Source organism: Microcaecilia unicolor, chromosome 3, assembly GCF_901765095.1.
Source record: "Microcaecilia unicolor chromosome 3, aMicUni1.1, whole genome shotgun sequence".
NCBI lineage: Eukaryota > Metazoa > Chordata > Amphibia > Gymnophiona > Siphonopidae > Microcaecilia > Microcaecilia unicolor.
This window is the reverse complement of record NC_044033.1, coordinates 185,656,016-185,675,675: the sequence shown is the minus strand read 5'-3', so window position 1 is coordinate 185,675,675 and position 19,660 is coordinate 185,656,016. Positions and strand designations below refer to the sequence as shown.

The 19,660-nt window shown below is 53.2% G+C and overlaps 1 protein-coding gene across 1 annotated transcript in view; it reads right to left on the bottom strand.

Moving 5' to 3' along the window:
* ESYT1 (extended synaptotagmin 1) overlaps positions 1-19,660 on the bottom strand; it is a 179,329-nt gene that overhangs the window by 10,477 nt on the left and 149,192 nt on the right. The window contains exon 28 of the mRNA XM_030196761.1: positions 16,879-17,010. Coding sequence (XP_030052621.1) covers positions 16,879-17,010 — 132 coding nt within the window. The remainder of the gene's footprint in view (positions 1-16,878; positions 17,011-19,660) is intronic.

Here is a 19,660-nt window from a genome sequence, read left to right as displayed (position 1 = left end):
ATACATTCCACATATCTCTCTTCAACCCCTTGGCTTTGAATGGTAAAAGAAAGAAGATGCCTGTACCCTCCACTGTGGCGTGGACCCAGACCAGGAGTATGAAGTCCAAGACATCCTTGACTCCAGGAGGCAGCGTGGCAAACTTCAGTACCTAACTGCGTGGAAAAGATATGGTCCCTAAAGAAAACTCCTGGGAGCTGGTGGCCCATGTCCATGCTCCACTACTCATCAGATTCCACCGTATGTTTCCTCATAGACCCAAACCCAGACTGAGAAGAGGAGGGTCTTTGGGGAGGGGGTACTGTCACAGTCATGGCTGTACCATCTCATACCCTCACCTCTTGTCAGGGGATGTCAGGGCCGACCTCCACTGCACCTCTCTGGGATTTCCAGCACCTCTCCTGGCATCCTGGGGCTTGCTGCTGCTTGTGTATACTGTTCCCTCACTGGCTGACGTCAGCAATCCTTGGTGCAAGCACATGCGTGAGGAGATTTTTCTTACTGGACCAGTGGTGGGAGGATCCAGAAGTGCCCCTGGATGATGTCAGAAGCCAGAGCCCTTATTAGGGGCTAGATCCACTTCCTCCTTGCCTTTGCAACGTGTCATCTAGCGTTGTCTAGGAATGAGTTGCAGTCTTGTCTCCAGCCTAGCCACCAGCCTTGTCCTCAGCCTTGCTTCCAGTCTTCAGTTCCAGCTTTCTCCTGTCTCCAATTCCAGTATGTCTTCCATTCTTCAGTTCCAGCTTCCTCCTATCTCTTGCTCCAGTATGTCTTCCTGTCTTTAATTCCAGTTCATCCTCCAGTCTCCAGTTCCAGCACACCTTCCAGTCTAGCCCTAGCTGGGACATGACTCGCCTGCAGCCGGCCGGGGCCTGCCTGACCTCCGCGTTGGAACAGCAGGTAAACCAAAGGCTCACCAACCCTGAGTTGTGACATTCCAGAACCCCAAAGAACAGCAAGATTCCGGAATTTCAAAAAGTAGCAAGATTCCAGAACTCCATAGAGTAGCAAGATTCCATGCTACTGAACCCAGGGATAAGTAGTGGCTTTCTCCATGTCTATTTTAATAGCAGATTATGAACTTTTCCTCCGGGAACTTGTCCAAAGATTTTTAAACCCAGAAATGTTAACTGCTGCCTACATTCTATACAAAAATTTAAAGTGCAGCTCTTGCTACACTACACTTTCCACCATTTCTGTTACACCAAACACTCAAACAACAATCATCACTATTCACATCCATCTGTAAGATCCATTTACATTTTTATACTATGGCCCCTAGATAGGGTATGATACATACCTGTAGCAGTTGTTCTCCGAGGACAGCAGGCTGATTGTTCTCACGACTGGGTTGACGTCCGCGGCAGCCCCCACCAACCGGAAGAAGCTTCGCGGGACGGTCGGCACGCAGGCCACGCCCACCGCGCATGCGCGGCCGCCTTCCCGCCCGTGCGCGACCGCTCCCGCCAGTTGAATGACAAGCAATAAAATATGAAACACACAACTCCAAAGGGGAGGAGGGAGGGTAGGTGAGAACAATCAGCCTGCTGTCCTCGGAGAACAACTGCTACAGGTATGTATCATACCCTTTCTCCGAGGACAAGCAGGCTGCTTGTTCTCACGACTGGGGTATCCCTAGCTCTCAGGCTCACTCAAAACAATAACCCAGGTCAATTGAACCTCGCAACGGCGAGGGTACAACAGAAATTGACCTACGAAGAACAACTAACTGAGAGTGCAGCCTGACCAGAATAAATTCGGGTCCTGGAGGGTGGAGTTGGATTTACACCCCAAACAGATTCTGCAACACCGACTGCCCGAACCGACTGTCGCGTCGGGTATCCTGCTGGAGGCAGTAATGAGATGTGAATGTGTGGACAGATGACCACGTCGCAGCCTTGCAGATCTCTTCAATAGTGGCTGACTTCAAGTGGGCCACCGACGCTGCCATGGCTCTGACACTATGAGCCGTGACATGACCCTCAAGAGCCAGCCCAGCCTGGGCGTAAGTGAAGGAAATGCAATCTGCTAGCCAATTGGAGATGGTGCGTTTCCCGACAGCGACCCCTAGCCTGTTAGGGTCGAAAGAAATAAACAATTGGGCGGACTGTCTGTGGGGCTGTGTCCGCTCCAAGTAGAAGGCCAATGCTCTCTTGCAGTCCAATGTGTGCAACTGACGTTCAGCAGGGCGGGTATGCGGCCTGGGGAAGAATGTTGGCAAGACAATTGACTGGTTAAGATGGAACTCCGACACCACCTTCGGCAGGAACTTTGGGTGAGTGCGGAGCACTACTCTGTTGTGATGAAATTTAGTATATGGAGCATGAGCTACTAGGGCTTGAAGCTCACTGACCCTACGAGCTGAAGTAACTGCCACCAAGAAAATGACCTTCCAGGTCAAGTACTTCAGATGGCAGGTATTCAGTGGCTCAAAAGGAGGTTTCATCAGCTGGGTGAGGACGACGTTGAGATCCCATGACACAGTAGGAGGCTTGATAGGGGGCTTTGACAAAAGCAAGCCTCTCATGAATCGAACGACTAAAGGCTCTCCAGAGATGGCTTTACCTTCCACACGATAATGGTAAGCACTAATCGCACTAAGGTGATTCCTTACTGAGTTGGTCTTGAGGCCAGACTCTGATAAGTGCAGAAGGTATTCAAGCAGGTTCTGTGCAGGGCAAGAACGAGGTTCTAGGGCCTTGCTCTCACACCAAACGACAAACCTCCTCCACTTGAAAAAGTAACTCTTTTTAGTGGAATCCTTCCTAGAGGCAAGCAAGACCCGGGAGACACCCTCAGACAGACCCAACGCAGCGAAGTCTACGCCCTCAACATCCAGGCCGTGAGAGCCAGGGATTGAAGGTTGGGGTGCAGCAACGCTCCATCGTTCTGCGAAATGAGAGTCGGAAAACACTCCAATCTCCACGGTTCTTCGGAGGACAACTCCAGAAGAAGAGGGAACCAGATCTGACGGGGCCAAAAGGGCGCTATCAGAATCATGGTGCCGCGGTCTTGCTTGAGCTTCAGTAAGGTCTTCCCCACCAAAGGTATGGGAGGATAAGCATACAGGAGGCCGGTCCCCCAATGAAGGAGAAAGGCATCTGACGCTAGCCTGCCGTGTGTCTGAAGTCTGGAACAGAACAGAGGCAGCTTGTGGTTGGTCTGAGAGGCGAAAAGATCCACCGAGGGGGTGCCCCACTCTCGGAAGATCTTGCGTACCACTCTGGAATGGAGCGACCACTCGTGCGGTTGCATGACTCTGCTCAGTCTGTCGGCCAGACTGTTGTTTACGCCTGCCAGGTACGTGGCTTGGAGAAGCATGCCGAACCGACACGCCCAACGCCACATACCGACGGCTTCCTGACACAGGGGGCGAGATCCGGTGCCCCCCTGCTTGTTGACGTAATACATTGCAACCTGATTGTCTGTCCGAATTTGGATAATTTGGCAGGACAGCCGATCTCTGAAAGCCTTCAGTGCGTTCCAGATCGCTCGGAGCTCCAGGAGGTTGATCTGCAGATCCTTTTCCTGGAGGGACCACAGACCCTGGGTGTGAAGCCCATCGACATGGGCTCCCCACCCCAGGCGAGATGCATCCGTCGTCAGCACTTTCGTGGGCTGCGGAATTTGGAATGGACGTCCCAGGGTCAAATTGGTCCGTATGGTCCACCAGAGCAGTGAAGTGCGGCAACTGGTGGAGAGGCGGATGACATCCTCTAGATTCCCGGTGGCTTGGAACCACTGGGAAGCTAGGGTCCATTGAGCAGATCTCATGTGAAGACGAGCCATGGGAGTCACATGAACTGTGGAGGCCATATGACCCAGAAGTCTCAACATCTGCCGAGCTGTGATCTGCTGAGACGCTCTGGTCTGCGAAGCCAGGGCCAAGAGATTGGTGGCCCTCGCTTCGGGAAGGTAGGCCTGAGCCGTCTGGGAATTCAGCAGCGCTCCTATGAATTCCAGAGACTGAGTTGGCTGGAGATGGGACTTTGGGTAATTTATCACAAACCCCAGCAGCTCCAGAAGTTGAATAGTGCACTGCATGGACCGGAGGGCTCCTGCCTCCGAGGTGTTCTTGACCAGCCAATCGTCGAGATATGGGAACACGTGCACTCCCAGCTTGCGTAGGTAGGCCGCTACCACCACGAGGCACTTTGTAAACACTCGTGGGGCAGAGGCGAGCCCAAAGGGCAGCACACAATACTGAAAGTGCCGTGCGCCCAGGCGGAATCTGAGATACTGTCTGTGAGCTGGCAGTATCGGGATGTGAGTGTATGCGTCCTTTAAATCCAGGGAACATAGCCAATCGTTTTTCTGAATCATTGGCAGAAGGGTGCCCAAGGAAAGCATCCTGAACTTTTCTTTGACCAGGAATTTGTTCAGGCCTCTCAGGTCTAGGATGGGACGCATCCCCCCTGTTTTCTTTTCCACAAGGAAGTACCTGGAATAGAATCCCTGCCCTTCCTGCCCGGGTGGTACGGGCTCGACCGCATTGGCGCTGAGAAGGGCGGAGAGTTCCTCTGCAAGTACCTGCTTGTGATGGGAGCTGAAAGACTGAGCTCCCGGAGGACAATTTGGAGGCAGGGAGGCCAAATTCAGGGCGTATCCGTACCGCACTATTTGGAGAACCCACTGGTCGGAGGTTATGAGAGGCCACCTTTGGTGAAAGAATTTTAACCTCCCTCCGACCGGCGGGTCGTCCGGTACGGACACTTGTAGGGCGGCTATGTTCCCATGGATCCAGTCAAAAGCCCGTCCCCGGCTTTTGCTGTGGAGGCGCAGGGGGCTGCTTAGGCGCACGCTGTTGACGGGAACGAGCGCGCTGGGGCTGTCCCTGTGCCTGACGAGGCCTTCGGGCCGGCTGGTTGTACCTACGCTTCGCAAAAGAATAGGGTGCAGCCTGCCGAGCCCGGGAAAAACGCCCGCCCGCGGGGGCGGGTGCTGAAGGTGCCCGGTGGGAGAGCTTGTCGAGAGCGGTTTCCCGCTGATGCAGTTGGTCAACCATCTGCTCGACCTTCTCGCCAAAAATATTATCCCCCCGGCAAGGGACGTCAGCCAGTCTCTGCTGGGTGCGGTTGTCCAGGTCAGAGGCACGCAGCCATGAGAGCCTGCGCATCACTATACCTTGGGCCGCAGCACGAGATGCCACGTCACAGGTGTCAAAAATCCCCCTGGACAGGAACTTTCTGCACGCCTTCAGCTGCCTGACCACCTCCTGATAAGGCCTGGACTGCTCCGGCGGGAGCTTATCGACCAGGTCCGCCAGCTGTTGCACATTGGTCCGCATGTGGATGCTCATATAGAGCAGGTAAGATTGGATGCGGGTCACGAGCATGGAGGATTGGTAGGCCTTCCTCCCAAATGAGTCCAGAGTGCGAGACTCCCGCCCCGGGGGCGCCGAGGCGGTATCCCTCGAACTCCGTGCCCTCTTGAGAGCAGAATCCACGACCGCTGAGTCATGGGGCAACTGGGGCCGCATGAGCTCTGGGTCAGAGTGGATCCTGTACTGGGACTCTGCTTTCTTGGGAATGGTGGGGTTAGTTAGTGGTCGCACCCAGTTCCGAAGCAGCGTCTCCTTCAGGACATTGTGCAGCGGTACCGTGGAGGACTCTCTAGGTGGTGATGGATAGTCGAGGACCTCGAGCATCTCGGCCCTCGGCTCTTCCACAGAGACCACGGGGAAGGGAATGCTTATAGACATATCCCGCACAAAAGAGGCAAAGGAGAAACTCTCAGGAGGTGAGAGCTTCCTCTCCGGTGAAGGCGTGGGGTCCGAGGGAAGGCCCGTAGACTCCTCTGAGGAGAAATATCTAGGGTCCTCCTCTTCCCCCCACGAGTCCTCATCCTCGGTATCGGACATTAGCTCATGTAGCTGAGTCCTGTACCGGGCCCGGCTCGACGTCGAGGCACCGAGGTCTCGGTGTCGTCGAGCGGTGGACTCCCGCGCCGGCGGGGACGGAGCTCCCTCCATCGACGTCGACTCCACCTGCGTGGCGGTCGAGACCGGCACCGCAAGCGGCGGCGGTGTCGACAGCCCCGGCGCCGGGCTAGAGCTCGCCGGCGCCACAGTCATCGGCGCCGAGGGCGCAAGCACCCCCGGCGCCGGCACAGCCTGGCGCATCAGCCCTTCCAGGATCCCCGGAAGGATGGCTCTGAGGCACTCGTCCAGGCCCGCTGCCGGGAAAGGCGGTGGGGCCGGTAAGGGTGTCGGTGCCAGAAGCTGCTGGGGGCCAGGAGACGGCACCGAGGTGCCGGAACCCTGACGCGTCGGTACCTCCACCACCGACGGAGATCTCTCCTCTCTGCGATGACGCTTCGGCGTCGACTCCTCTTCAGGGTGCACCGAGGGCTCCCGGTGACGGCGCTTCTTATCTTTTTTCCGGTGCACGTCACCGGCGCCGGAGGGCATGGAGGAGGAGGAGGTCGATCCCCCTCGGTCTCGAGGTACCGGGTCCGACAGGGTTCGGTCCCGTGGCTCACGAGCTGAGGGAGTGACCGGGGCCGACTGCCCACGCGGCCTCTCAACCCCACTCTCACCGGCGGACCGGCGGGCCGACGGGACCTGTTCTCCTGGGGTCGCTGCCATCGGTGCCGATGTCTCGGGCATCGATACCGGTACCGAAGAACCGACCTTCGATACCGATGCCGTCGAGGTCGACGTCGAGGGGCCGGCGCAAGTTCCAAAAAGACGGTCCCGCAGAACTTGCCTCGCAACCTGAGTCCGTTTCCGGAGACCGAGACACAAAGCGCACGACTTGAGATTGTGCTCCGGCCCGAGGCACTGGAGGCACCAAGCGTGGGTGTCGGTCTGCGAGATCGGCCGGCCGCAGCGACCACACTTTTTAAATCCACTCGGGACCTTCGAGGACATCGACGGAAAAATCGCGTCGGCGAAGTCAAAGTCGGCAATGGTGGCTAAAATCACACCACGAAAAAATCAACCGACCGAGCGGCCACTAGGCCGCAACGTGGCGTCCCCGCTAGTAAGCGAGGGAAAAGGGGAGCGCGTGCTCCACACGCGCGAAAAATTTCTCTTTTTTTTTTTTTTTTTAAAACAATACAAACAAGATGAGAGGAAACCGAACGGGAATCCAAGCGACGATCCGCGTAAACGCGGTCGAAAATCCGGCGGCTGAACAGAGAGAGAGGCAATTGCACAACTCTCTCAGTCGCGGAAAAAAAGTAACTGGCGGGAGCGGTCGCGCACGGGCGGGAAGGCGGCCGCGCATGCGCGGTGGGCGTGGCCTGCGTGCCGACCGTCCCGCGAAGCTTCTTCCGGTTGGTGGGGGCTGCCGCGGACGTCAACCCAGTCGTGAGAACAAGCAGCCTGCTTGTCCTCGGAGAATACTCTTTTCACAGTCTCTGGCCCTGATATCCAAATCGTGGGAGATAACCAGGCTGTCTCCTGCAGTTGGTGCTAAACCCGGATATTCAATGCTGATCCACTTCCGGTGACTGTCATTGAATGGTTTAACTTTGGATGATCCGATTTTAACCGGCCATGCTGATATTCAGCGATGGCCACTTAAAGTGAGACCGGCCAAAGTTATTCCACCTGTTGTGGCAGCCAAATATAGCCACCAAATTTGGCCGCTTTCACTTTACAAATTGGCGGATAGCTGGTTATATCGCCCAATATAACTGGCCATATTTAAGCCGCTAAATGGCAATATTCAGTGCTGGACAGTCGGCCATCCGACACTGAATATTGCTGGATAGCTGCTTAAGCGCCGTTTTAGTGGCCACTTTTGTTTGCATATCGGGTGGTCTGTCTTTATACAGCCATAATATTATCCCCACCTGGAGAAATTTCTTCATTACAGTGCCCTCCACTGCATCTACGCTGTTAGATCCCTCCTTCCAGCTCCTGCTATTCACTCTCTCCTTCTGAGCCTAACCATCACTCACCTTGATTACTGCAATTCACTGCCTCTCTACTCCCTCAAACATCTCCAACTTGTGCAATCCACCGCTATCCACCTACTTTACAAATCTAAGACTTTTGACCATATCACTCTACTTCTTCAGCTTAAACACTGGCTTCCCTTGTCCTCATGTATACAATTCAAGATCTTGACACTCAAGTTCTACTTCCCTCTTGTGCCTGATTATTTGTCTCGTCTATTTATCCCCTGTGCTCTCCCCACACCCTCTGTTCTCTTAAAACAGGTCAACTTGTACTTCCTTCCCCATCTGTTCTTCACCTCGACACCACTTGTGCCTCTGTCACCAGCTACACTGGATCCAAACTCTGGAATTCCCTTCCAATTCAGCTTCATCTGAAACCCTGTTACACAAAATTCAAGACTGCACTCAAAACACATCTTTTCATTCTGGACTTCCCTGAAGCCTAAGCTTATTTTTTCCCCCAGCTCCGCTCTACCTATCCTTCCTTCTTTTCTTTTCCTTTCGTTTTTCTTTTTAGCTCTGTAAACTGCAAAGAAACCAACATTGGCCCTTGTGGTATATCAAGTAATTGTAAATAAATAAAAGGTTCACTAAAATTAAACTCTGGAATTTCTTGCCAAAGAATGTAGTAAAAGCAGTTAGCTTAGCGGGGTTTAAAAAAGGTTTGGACATCTTCATATACGAAAAGTCCATAGACCATTATTAAAATGGACTCGGGGGAAAATCCACTGCTTATTTCTAGGATAAGCAGCATAAAATGTATTGTACTGTTTTGGGATTTTGCCAGATACTTGTGACCTGGATTGGCCACTGTTGGAAACAGGATATTGGGCTTGATGGATCTTCGGTCTGTCCCAGTATGGCAATACTTATGTACTTATATATAAAAGATTGCTCCCTTGCCTTCTTTTTTTACATTTTTTAAAATTAGTTTTATTTTTATTAATTTTGAAAATTTCCAAAAGAAAAATAAACAGGCTAACACCTGCAATGGAAAAGACCTTTATATACTTAATGACCTTTAAGCGAATGCTACATACCTGTAGAAGGTATTCTCCGAGGACAGCAGGCTGATTGTTCTCACTGATGGGTGACGTCCACGGCAGCCCCTCCAATCGGAAACTTCACTAGCAAAGTCCTTTGCTAGCCCTCGCGCGCCCGCGCGCACCGCGCATGCGCGGCCGTCTTCCCGCCCGAAACCGGCTCGAGCCGGCCAGTCCAGTATGTAGCAAGACAATACACCTCAAGGGAAGACACAACTCCAAAGGGGAGGCGGGCGGGTTTGTGAGAACAATCAGCCTGCTGTCCTCGGAGAATACCTTCTACAGGTATGTAGCATTCGCTTTCTCCGAGGACAAGCAGGCTGCTTGTTCTCACTGATGGGGTATCCCTAGCCCCCAGGCTCACTCAAAACAACAACATTGGTCAATTGGGCCTCGCAACGGCGAGGACATAACTGAGATTGACCTAAAAAATTTACCAACTAACTGAGAGTGCAGCCTGGAACAGAACAAACAGGGCCCTCGGGGGGTGGAGTTGGATCCTAAAGCCCAAACAGGTTCTGAAGAACTGACTGCCCGAACCGACTGTCGCGTCGGGTATCCTGCTGCAGGCAGTAATGAGATGTGAATGTGTGGACAGATGACCACGTCGCAGCTTTGCAAATTTCCTCCATGGTGGCTGACTTCAAGTGGGCTACCGACGCTGCCATGGCTCTAACATTATGAGCCGTGACATGACCCTCAAGAGCCAGCCCAGCCTGGGCGTAAGTGAAGGAAATGCAATCTGCTAGCCAATTGGATATGGTGCGTTTCCCTACAGCCACTCCCCTCTTGTTGGGATCAAAAGAAACAAACAATTGGGCGGACTGTCTGTGGGGCTGTGTCCGCTCCAGATAGAAGGCCAATGCTCTCTTGCAGTCCAATGTGTGCAGCTGACGTTCAGCAGGGCAGGAATGAGGACGGGGAAAGAATGTTGGCAAGACAATTGACTGGTTCAGATGGAACTCCGACACAACCTTTGGCAGAAACTTAGGGTGAGTGCGGAGGACTACTCTGTTGTGATGAAATTTGGTGTAAGGGGCCTGGGCTACCAGGGCCTGAAGCTCACTGACTCTACGAGCCGAGGTAACTGCCACCAAGAAAATGACCTTCCAGGTCAAGTACTTCGGATGGCAGGAATTCAGTGGCTCGAAAGGAGGTTTCATCAGCTGGGTGAGAACGACATTGAGATCCCATGACACTGTAGGAGGCTTGACAGGGGGCTTTGACAAAAGCAAACCTCTCATGAAGCGAACAACTAAAGGCTGTCCTGAGATCGGCTTACCTTCCACTCGGTAATGGTATGCACTGATTGCACTAAGGTGAACCCTTACGGAGTTGGTCTTCAGACCAGACTCAGACAAGTGGAGAAGGTATTCAAGCAGGGTCTGTGTAGGACAAGAGCGAGGATCTAGGGCCTTGCTGTCACACCAGACGGCAAACCTCCTCCAATGAAAGAAGTAACTTCTCTTAGTGGAGTCTTTCCTGGAAGCAAGCAAGATGCGGGAGACACCCTCTGGCAGACCCAAAGAGGCAAAGTCTACGCCCTCAACATCCAGGCCGTGAGAGCCAGGGACTGGAGGTTGGGATGCAGCAGAGCCCCTTCGTCCTGCGTGATGAGGGTCGGAAAACACTCCAATCTCCACGGTTCTTCGGAGGATAACTCCAGAAGAAGAGGGAACCAGATCTGACGCGGCCAAAAGGGAGCAATCAGAATCATGGTGCCTCGGTCTTGCTTGAGTTTCAACAAAGTCTTCCCCACCAGAGGAATGGGAGGATAAGCATACAGCAGACCTTCCCCCCAATCCAGGAGGAAGGCATCCGACGCCAGTCTGCCGTGGGCCTGAAGCCTGGCACAGAACTGAGGGACCTTGTGGTTCGCTTGAGATGCGAAGAGATCCACCAGGGGGGTGCCCCACGCCTGGAAGATCTGTCGCACCACACGGGAATTGAGCGACCACTCGTGAGGTTGCATAATCCTGCTCAACCTGTCGGCCAGACTGTTGTTTACGCCTGCCAGATATGTGGCTTGGAGCACCATGCCTTGACGGCGAGCCCAGAGCCACATGCTGACGGCTTCCTGACACAGGGGGCGAGATCCGGTGCCCCCCTGCTTGTTGACATAGTACATGGCAACCTGATTGTCTGTCTGAATTTGGATAATTTGGTGGGACAGCCGATCTCTGAAAGCCTTCAGAGCGTTCCAGATCGCTCGCAACTCCAGAAGATTGATCTGTAGATCGCTTTCTTGGAGGGACCACCTTCCTTGGGTGTGAAGCCCATCGACATGAGCTCCCCATCCCAGGAGAGACGCATCCGTGGTCAGCACTTTTTGAGGCTGAGGAATTTGGAAGGGACGTCCCAGAGTCAAATTGGAGCAAATCGTCCACCAATACAGGGATTCGAGAAAACTCGTGGACAGGTGGATCACGTCCTCTAGACCCCCGGCGGCCTGATACCACTGGGAGGCTAGGGTCCATTGAGCAGATCTCATGTGAAGGCGGGCCATGGGAGTCACATGAACTGTGGAAGCCATGTGGCCCAGCAATCTCAACATCTGCCGAGCTGTGATCTGCTGGGACGCTCGCACCCGCGAGACGAGGGACAACAAGTTGTTGGCCCTCGCCTCTGGGAGATAGGCGCGAGCCGTCCGAGAATCCAGCAGGGCTCCGATGAATTCGAGTTTCTGCACTGGGAGAAGATGGGACTTTGGGTAATTTATCACAAACCCCAGTAGCTCCAGGAGGCGAATAGTCATCTGCATGGACTGCAGGGCTCCTGCCTCGGATGTGTTCTTCACCAGCCAATCGTCGAGATATGGGAACACGTGCACCCCCAGCCTGCGAAGCGCCGCTGCTACCACAGCTAGGCACTTTGTGAACACCCTGGGCGCAGAGGCGAGCCCAAAGGGTAGCACACAGTACTGGAAGTGGCGTGCGCCCAGCTGAAATCGCAGATACTGTCTGTGAGCTGGCAGTATCGGGATGTGTGTGTAGGCATCCTTCAAGTCCAGAGAGCATAGCCAATCGTTTTGTTGAATCATGGGGAGAAGGGTGCCCAGGGAAAGCATCCTGAACTTTTCTTTTACGAGATATTTGTTCAGGGCCCTTAGGTCTAGGATGGGACGCATCCCCCCTGTTTTCTTTTCCACAAGGAAGTACCTGGAATAGAATCCCAGCCCTTCTTGCCCGGATGGCACGGGCTCGACCGCATTGGCGCTGAGAAGGGCGGAGAGTTCCTCTGCAAGTACCTGCTTGTGCTGGAAGCTGTAGGACTGAGCTCCCGGTGGACAATTTGGAGGTTGAGAGGTCAAATTGAGGGTGTATCCTTGCCGGACTATTTGGAGAACCCACTGATCGGAGGTTATAAGAGGCCACCTTTGGTGAAAAGCTTTCAACCTCCCTCCGACAGGCAGGTCGCCCGGCACTGACACTTGGATGTCGGCTATGCTCTGCTGGAGCCAGTCAAAAGCTCGCCCCTTGCTTTTGCTGGGGAGCCGCGGGGCCTTGCTGATTCGCACGCTGCTGACGAGAGCGAGCGCGCTGGGGCTTAGCCTGGGCCGCAGGCTGTCGGGAAGGAGGATTGTACCTACGCTTGCCAGAAGTATAGGGAACAGTCTTCCTTCCCCCGAAAAATCGTCTACCTGTAGAGGTAGAAGCTGAAGGCTGCCGGCGGGCGAACTTGTCGAATGCGGTGTCCCGCTGGTGGAGAGACTCTACCACCTGCTCGACTTTTTCGCCAAAAATGTTATCCGCACGGCAAGGCAAGTCCGTAATCCGCTGCTGGACTCTATTCTCCAGGTCGGCGGCACGCAGCCATGAGAGCCTGCGCATCACCACACCTTGAGCAGCGGCCCTGGACGCAACATCAAAAGTGTCATAAACTCCTCTGGCCAGGAATTTTCTGCACGCCTTCAGCTGCCTGACCACCTCCTGAAAAGGCTTGGCTTGCTCAGGGGGAAGAGCATCAACCAAGCCCGCCAACTGCCGCACATTATTCCGCATGTGTATGCTCGTGTAGAGCTGGTAAGACTGGATCTTGGACACGAGCATAGAGGAATGGTAGGCCTTCCTCCCAAAGGAGTCTAAGGTTCTAGCGTCCTTGCCCGGGGGCGCCGAAGCATGTTCCCTAGAACTCTTAGCCTTCTTTAGGGCCAAATCCACAACTCCAGAGTCATGAGGCAACTGAGTGCGCATCAGCTCTGGGTCCCCATGGATCCGGTACTGGGACTCGATCTTCTTGGGAATGTGGGGGTTAGTTAATGGTTTGGTCCAGTTCGCAAGCAATGTCTTCTTCAGGACATGGTGCAAGGGAACAGTGGACGCTTCCTTAGGTGGAGAAGGATAGTCCAGGAGCTCAAACATTTCAGCCCTGGGCTCGTCCTCCACAACCACCGGGAAGGGGATGGCCGTAGACATCTCCCGGACAAAGGAGGCAAAAGACAGACTCTCGGGAGGAGAAAGCTGTCTCTCAGGAGAGGGAGTGGGATCAGACGGAAGACCCCCAGACTCCTCGTCAGAGAAATATCTGGGATCTTCCTCTTCCTCCCACGAGGCCTCACCCTCGGTGTCAGACACAAGTTCACGGACCTGTGTCTGCAACCTCGCCCTGCTCGACTCCGTGGAACCCCGTCCACGATGGGGGCGTCGAGAGGTAGACTCCCTCGCCCGCATCGGCGAAGCTCCCTCCGCCGACGTAGTCGGGGAGCCTTCCTGGGAGGTGGCCGCGGTCGGTACCGCACGCGGTACCGACGTCGGGGACCTCAACCTGGGCGATGGGCCAGCCGGCGCCACGCTCGACGGTACCGGTGGCGCAAGCACCGCCGGTACCGGAGGGGTAGGGCGCAACAGCTCTCCCAGAATCTCTGGGAGAACGGCCCGGAGGCTCTCGTTTAGAGCGGCTGCAGAGAAAGGCTGAGAGGTCGATGCAGGCGTCGACGTCAGTACCTGTTCCGGGCGTGGAGGCTGTTCCGGGCTGTCCAGAGCGGAGCGCATCGACACCTCCTGAACAGAGGGTGAGCGGTCCTCTCGGTGCCGATGCCTGCTGGGTGCCGAATCCCTCGGCGACCCAGAGCTCTCGGTGCCGACACGGGGAGGAGACCGGTGTCGATGCTTCTTCGATTTCTTCCGAAGCATGTCACCGGAGCTCCCCGGCACCGACGAGGAGGACGTCGAATCCACCCGTCGCTTCCTCGGGGCCGAGACTGAAGAAGGTCGATCTCGGGGGGGCTGTACCGCAGGAGCCCTCAGGGTAGGCGGAGACCCACCCGAGGGCTCACCGCCACCAGCAGGGGAATGGACAGCCCTCACCTGCACTCCACCCGATGCACCACCGTCCGACGACATCAGCAGACGAGGTCCTGGTACCACCGACGTCGATGCAGCTATCCGATGTCTCGGCGCCGATGCAGAGGCCCGATGCCTCGATGCACTCGATGCAGGGGCGGCCGAGGAAGATGGTCTGGACGCTGACGACGTCGATGCACTCGAAGATCCCGGTGCCGATGCCGACGAAGAGCCCGAGAACAACACGTTCCACTGGGCTAGTCTCGCTACCTGAGTCCGCCTTTGAAGCAGGGAACACAGACTGCAGTTCTGAGGGCGGTGCTCGGCCCCCAGACACTGAAGACACGACGAGTGTCGATCAGTGAGCGAGATAACCCGGGCGCACTGGGTGCACTTCTTGAAGCCGCTGGAAGGCTTCGATGTCATGGGCGGAAAAATCACGCCGGCGAAATCAAAAGCCGAAATGGCGAAATTTGAAGCACCAAATTTAGAGGGAGAAAAAATCTCGACCGAGGCCGAAAAAAGGCCTACCCCGACGACGAAAGAAAACTTACCGGGGCAAAAAAGCTGGAAGTACGGGGAGGATTTACACGAAACCCGGCGGGGGGTTTCCGGAGCACTTCCCGACTAGGACAAAGCTTTCCCGAAGGAAAAAAACACGTTCAAACAAATTGGACGCGCGAGGTCGACTTTCCGGGGCTCGACACGGCGAAAACACGACCGTACCGAGTGCGGACAAAAGAAGACTGGCCGGCTCGAGCCGGTTTCGGGCGGGAAGACGGCCGCGCATGCGCGGTGCGCGCGGGCGCGCGAGGGCTAGCAAAGGACTTTGCTAGTGAAGTTTCCGATTGGAGGGGCTGCCGTGGACGTCACCCATCAGTGAGAACAAGCAGCCTGCTTGTCCTCGGAGAATGATACTTAATGTAACATATCACATATTAAGAAAAATAATGAAAAAAAAAAACAGTCACAATGTAAGTCTGAGTCTACATTAAGAAATCCAAGAAAGGAAGAAAACAAGAAGAATAAGGAGAAAAGGGGGGACAATATGGTGATTAATCTTAAAGTGAGGTTATCACAACATTTTCAAGCAGGTGCTAAGGAAGAGGAAACAGCAATCGGAACTGGCACCATCCTAGCTTCTAAAATATTATTCAAGTGCTGCGGTTCAACACAAACATGGGTATTACTTTGATACTTCACAATACACTTACAGGAAAACTAAAGGAAATAAGTTGCACCCAAAACTAAAACTCGTTGACACATTTCCAAAAAAGCCTTGTGCCTGCTCTGTGTAGCGTTGGATAAATCGGGAAAAACCAACACACTTGATCCACAAAATTTAACACTCTTACAGCGAAAGTACAGTTGAAGAATCCAATTCCTATCAGGTTCTAAGGCGAAAATGGCAATCAAGGTTGCCTTAGCTAATATTAAAACAGTCTGAGAGTTTTCTAAAAAAACCTATAAGATCTAGACTTGTTGCTTCATTCTTCCTTTCATCTTCTTCTCTACCGCCATCGCCCATAGAAACATAGAAAACTCTTGTGAGAGGAGGCATAGAGTCTTTCGATATCTGTAAGATTTCTCCAAAATATGTCTTCACCATATCCATGGGTGAGATTAAAGGAAACCTGGGCAAGTTCACAAACCCTAAATTTAGTCTCCTATTAAAATTCTCCATAACTTCCATTCTCTGATGGACCCAGTTTTTATTTTTCATTAATTCTTGTTGACATGTTTGAATTTTCCCAAGATCTTTATCGATTCTACTAAACTCCACAACACATTTTGCCAAGAGTTCACGATGTTGACCCATTTGCCCTTGGAGTGAGAATAACCCTTCACCAATTTTGTCCAAACACTGAATGTTCCAATTTCTCAATGGCTTTACATACCTCAGCCAAAGTTCCTTCCTCTGAACGCTAGTCAGTGGTTCGACCTTTCCAGACCCCGATCGGGGTTGGGAGTTAGGAGAGTGGGGCAGCAGCGTTTCTCCAGCCAGAATGGCTCCACCATCTCCAGGGACCGCTGTAGCGCCTTCGGCACCAGGAGCTCCTGGAGGTCGTTCTGGTGTGGCTGGGAACTCCTGTCTAGGAGGAGTCTCGCGTTGTTTGGGACTTAGCGATGTTTCCAATGCTGCTGGGATGATTCCTCCAAGTGCCATGCTAAATCACCAGACTGCAACACACCAGCGCCAGATGAGGCAAAGCTCTGTATCAAGGACTGGATCAAGATTGGGGTAAGGCTAGACCCAGGTGAGCAGGTAATCGCCTTAACTAAACCCTTCCTTTTCTTCCCCATCTTCAAAGATTGCACCACGGAGCTCAGTCAGTGTTTGTCCTCCCTGACACCATCTTGGATCGCCCTCTCTTGCCTTAATCTCTGTTATACAAGTACCCAAAGAATTCCAGGTGAATTATACTCTGTTTGAAAAGAAGCAAAACTATTTACAACATTTCCTCAACCTGGAGATATTTTTTTAACCATCGCAGTTGGAGTTTAAAAAAAAAAATCATCAACCCAGTGGATTGATATTAGGTCACCAGTTTAAAAACATTTCTTGTGACTTTTCCTTTTACACAGACATTGATTAGTTTCCCCCAAACCTCTCCCACCCGGTGATATAACAGACCCTCTCTTACTTCTCATTGTACTCTGGGTTCACCGTTTTCTTTTTGACTGTTGTTTTTCTCTTAGAGACCCGATTTTTGTCTGGAAGCAAAACCAGATTCACATATGGATCAGGGCTCTCCTTGGATGTCGCCTGCAGCTTCCTGCACAGAATGGGAAAGAGATTGCGGAGTCAGGAAGAGCTGGAGAGGGGGAAAGGCCAAGGACAGAGAGAGAAGTGGGGAGGGATACAGGCAGGTGAGGGAGCAAGAAAGAGGAGGAGGATGGAGTGGAGGGCAGTAACTAATCTACTGGCATTTAGAAAGAAATATAAGGCTCGGGTTTTCATGTTGTGTTACTGGCTAAGGTAAATAGTGGAGTGTGGACTATTTGGAGCACTGGTAAGGAGAAATTAGACCTTACCTGCTAATTTGCTTTCCTTTAGTCCCTCCGGACCGGCCCAGGATTGGACTGATGGGTTGTGCACGCCTACCAGCAGGTGGAGACTGAGAAAAAAACTCTGACTCTAGAGAGCCAATGAGAGCCCTGGTCATGTGACCCTAGCCTCAGTATTTGAATAACCAAGCAGAAAGGAAAAGAAGGACCTATATTCTGTGCCCTGAGGAATTTAAGCAGCCAGGAAGCACAAGAGAAACCAACGTGCTTAAACTACGGCTTCGCCGTGACACTGGGCGCACCAACAACTCGGTTCAGAGCCGTGGCATGGCCAATTATGTACAGAAATGTGTATCCCATAAACTGTGCAAGTTGTTGTATAATATTATGAACTGAATAACCAGAGAACTTGCAAAACATTTAACTTGTAGAACATAATGTATTTCTTATAGACCATAATGTATCTCCTTTAACTGTCTAACTAGCAGAACAGCTCTGTAGACGACAGTTGCATCTCTGTACACAGTAAAGTTGAGAACCATAGAACACGGGAGGGACCTGGGCCGGTCCGGAGGGACTAAAGGAAAGCAAATTAGCAGGTAAGGTCTAATTTCTCCTTCCTTAGCGTCCCTCCGGACCGGCCCAGGATTGGACTGATGGGACGTAACAAAGCAGTAGTCCTAAGGGAGGGACCCCAGCAAACCCGCTGTGAGTACGCGAGATGCAAAGACGGTCTCCTGACGACACTGCACATCTAGCCTGTAATGCTTAGAGAAAGAATGAAGTGACGACCAAGTCGCCGCCTTACAGATCTCCGCTGGAGGCACCAAGGAACACTCCGCCCACGAGGCTGCCTGCCCCCGGGTAGAATGAGCTTTAAGCGCTGCCGGAACTGGTCTGTCTGCCAAGAGATAAGCCGACGCTATCATTTCTTTGATCCATCGAGACAAAGTAGGCTTAGAAGCTGCCAGGCCCTTGCGGTGACCAGCAAACAGCAGAAAGAGGCGGTCCGAGCGACGGAAGTCCTCCGTAACCGCAAGATACCGTTTAAGTACTCTCCTAACATCCAGAGTATGTAACTTTCGCTGCTCCTGCGTTCCGGAAGAGGATCCCAGAATAGGAAGAAAAACCGACTGGGACATATGAAACCGAGATAGTACCTTGGGCAAAAAGGAAGGAACCGGCCGAAGGACCACTCGCTCTTTAGAAAATTCCAGAAATGGAGATCTACAGGAAAAAGCTTGCAACTCTGAGACTCTTCTAGCTGACGCGATAGCCACCAAAAACACCGTCTTAAGCGTTAAATCCTTCAGAGAACATGCTTGTAAAGGCTCAAAAGGAGGCTTTGTCAGCGACGAAAGCACCAGATTAAGGTCCCAAGATGGAAAAACTGATCTGACCGGAGGACGAAGAAGGCTGACCCCCTTCAAAAAACGAGCCACCTCGGGAAGACTAGCCAAAGACTTACCCCTTATTCTACCTCTGAAACAGGACAGAGCTGCCGCCTGCACCTTCAGCGACGAAAGAGAGAGCCCCTTATCAAAACCTCGCTGCAAAAAATCTAACATCTGAGGTACTGACGCTCGAAAAGGGACAATGTCAGCTTCTGCACACCAATCCTCAAAAATTCTCCACGTGCGAATATAGTTTAGAGAGGTGGAACGGCGACGAGACTGCAGCATGGTAGAAATCACTGGCGTTGAAAATCCTCGCTTAGTTAAACGAGCTCGTTCAAGAGCCAAGCCGTAAGACAAAATCGAGCTGGATCTGGATGCGTAACTGGTCCTTGAACCAGCAAGTCTTGTGTGCCGGAAGACGAAGAGGAGACGCCACGGACAGACGCTGGAGATCCGCGTACCAGGGACGCCGAGGCCAGTCCGGTGCCACCAAAATGATCGGCCCCCCGTGGTCTTCGATCTTCTGTAGGAGACGACCTATTAGTGGCCATGGAGGAAACGCGTAAAGAAGGCCGGAGGGCCATTGCTGCAAGAGGGCGTCTACCCCTGCCGCCCTTACATCTTTTCGGCGACTGAAGAAGTGAGGAACTTTGGAGTTGAGCCTGGAGGCGAAGAGATCTAGTACTGGAAGACCCCAGCGCTGTACTATCAACTGAAACGCCCGATCGCTCAGAGCCCATTCCCCGGGATCGAGAGTGTGACGACTTAGGAAGTCTGCTTGCACGTTGTCCACTCCTGCCACATGCGAGGCTGAGATGGCCGTGAGGTGAATCTCCGCCCACGCCAGGAGACTCTCCGCTTCCCGACACAGGAGACGGCACCTCGTACCTCCCTGGCGGTTGATGTAGGCTACTGCCGAGGCGTTGTCCGAGAGAACTCGCACAGCTGTGCCCTCCAGAAGAGAACCGAAGTGCAGCAGAGCTAGCCGAATCGCCCTGGTCTCCAGAAAGTTGATGGATTG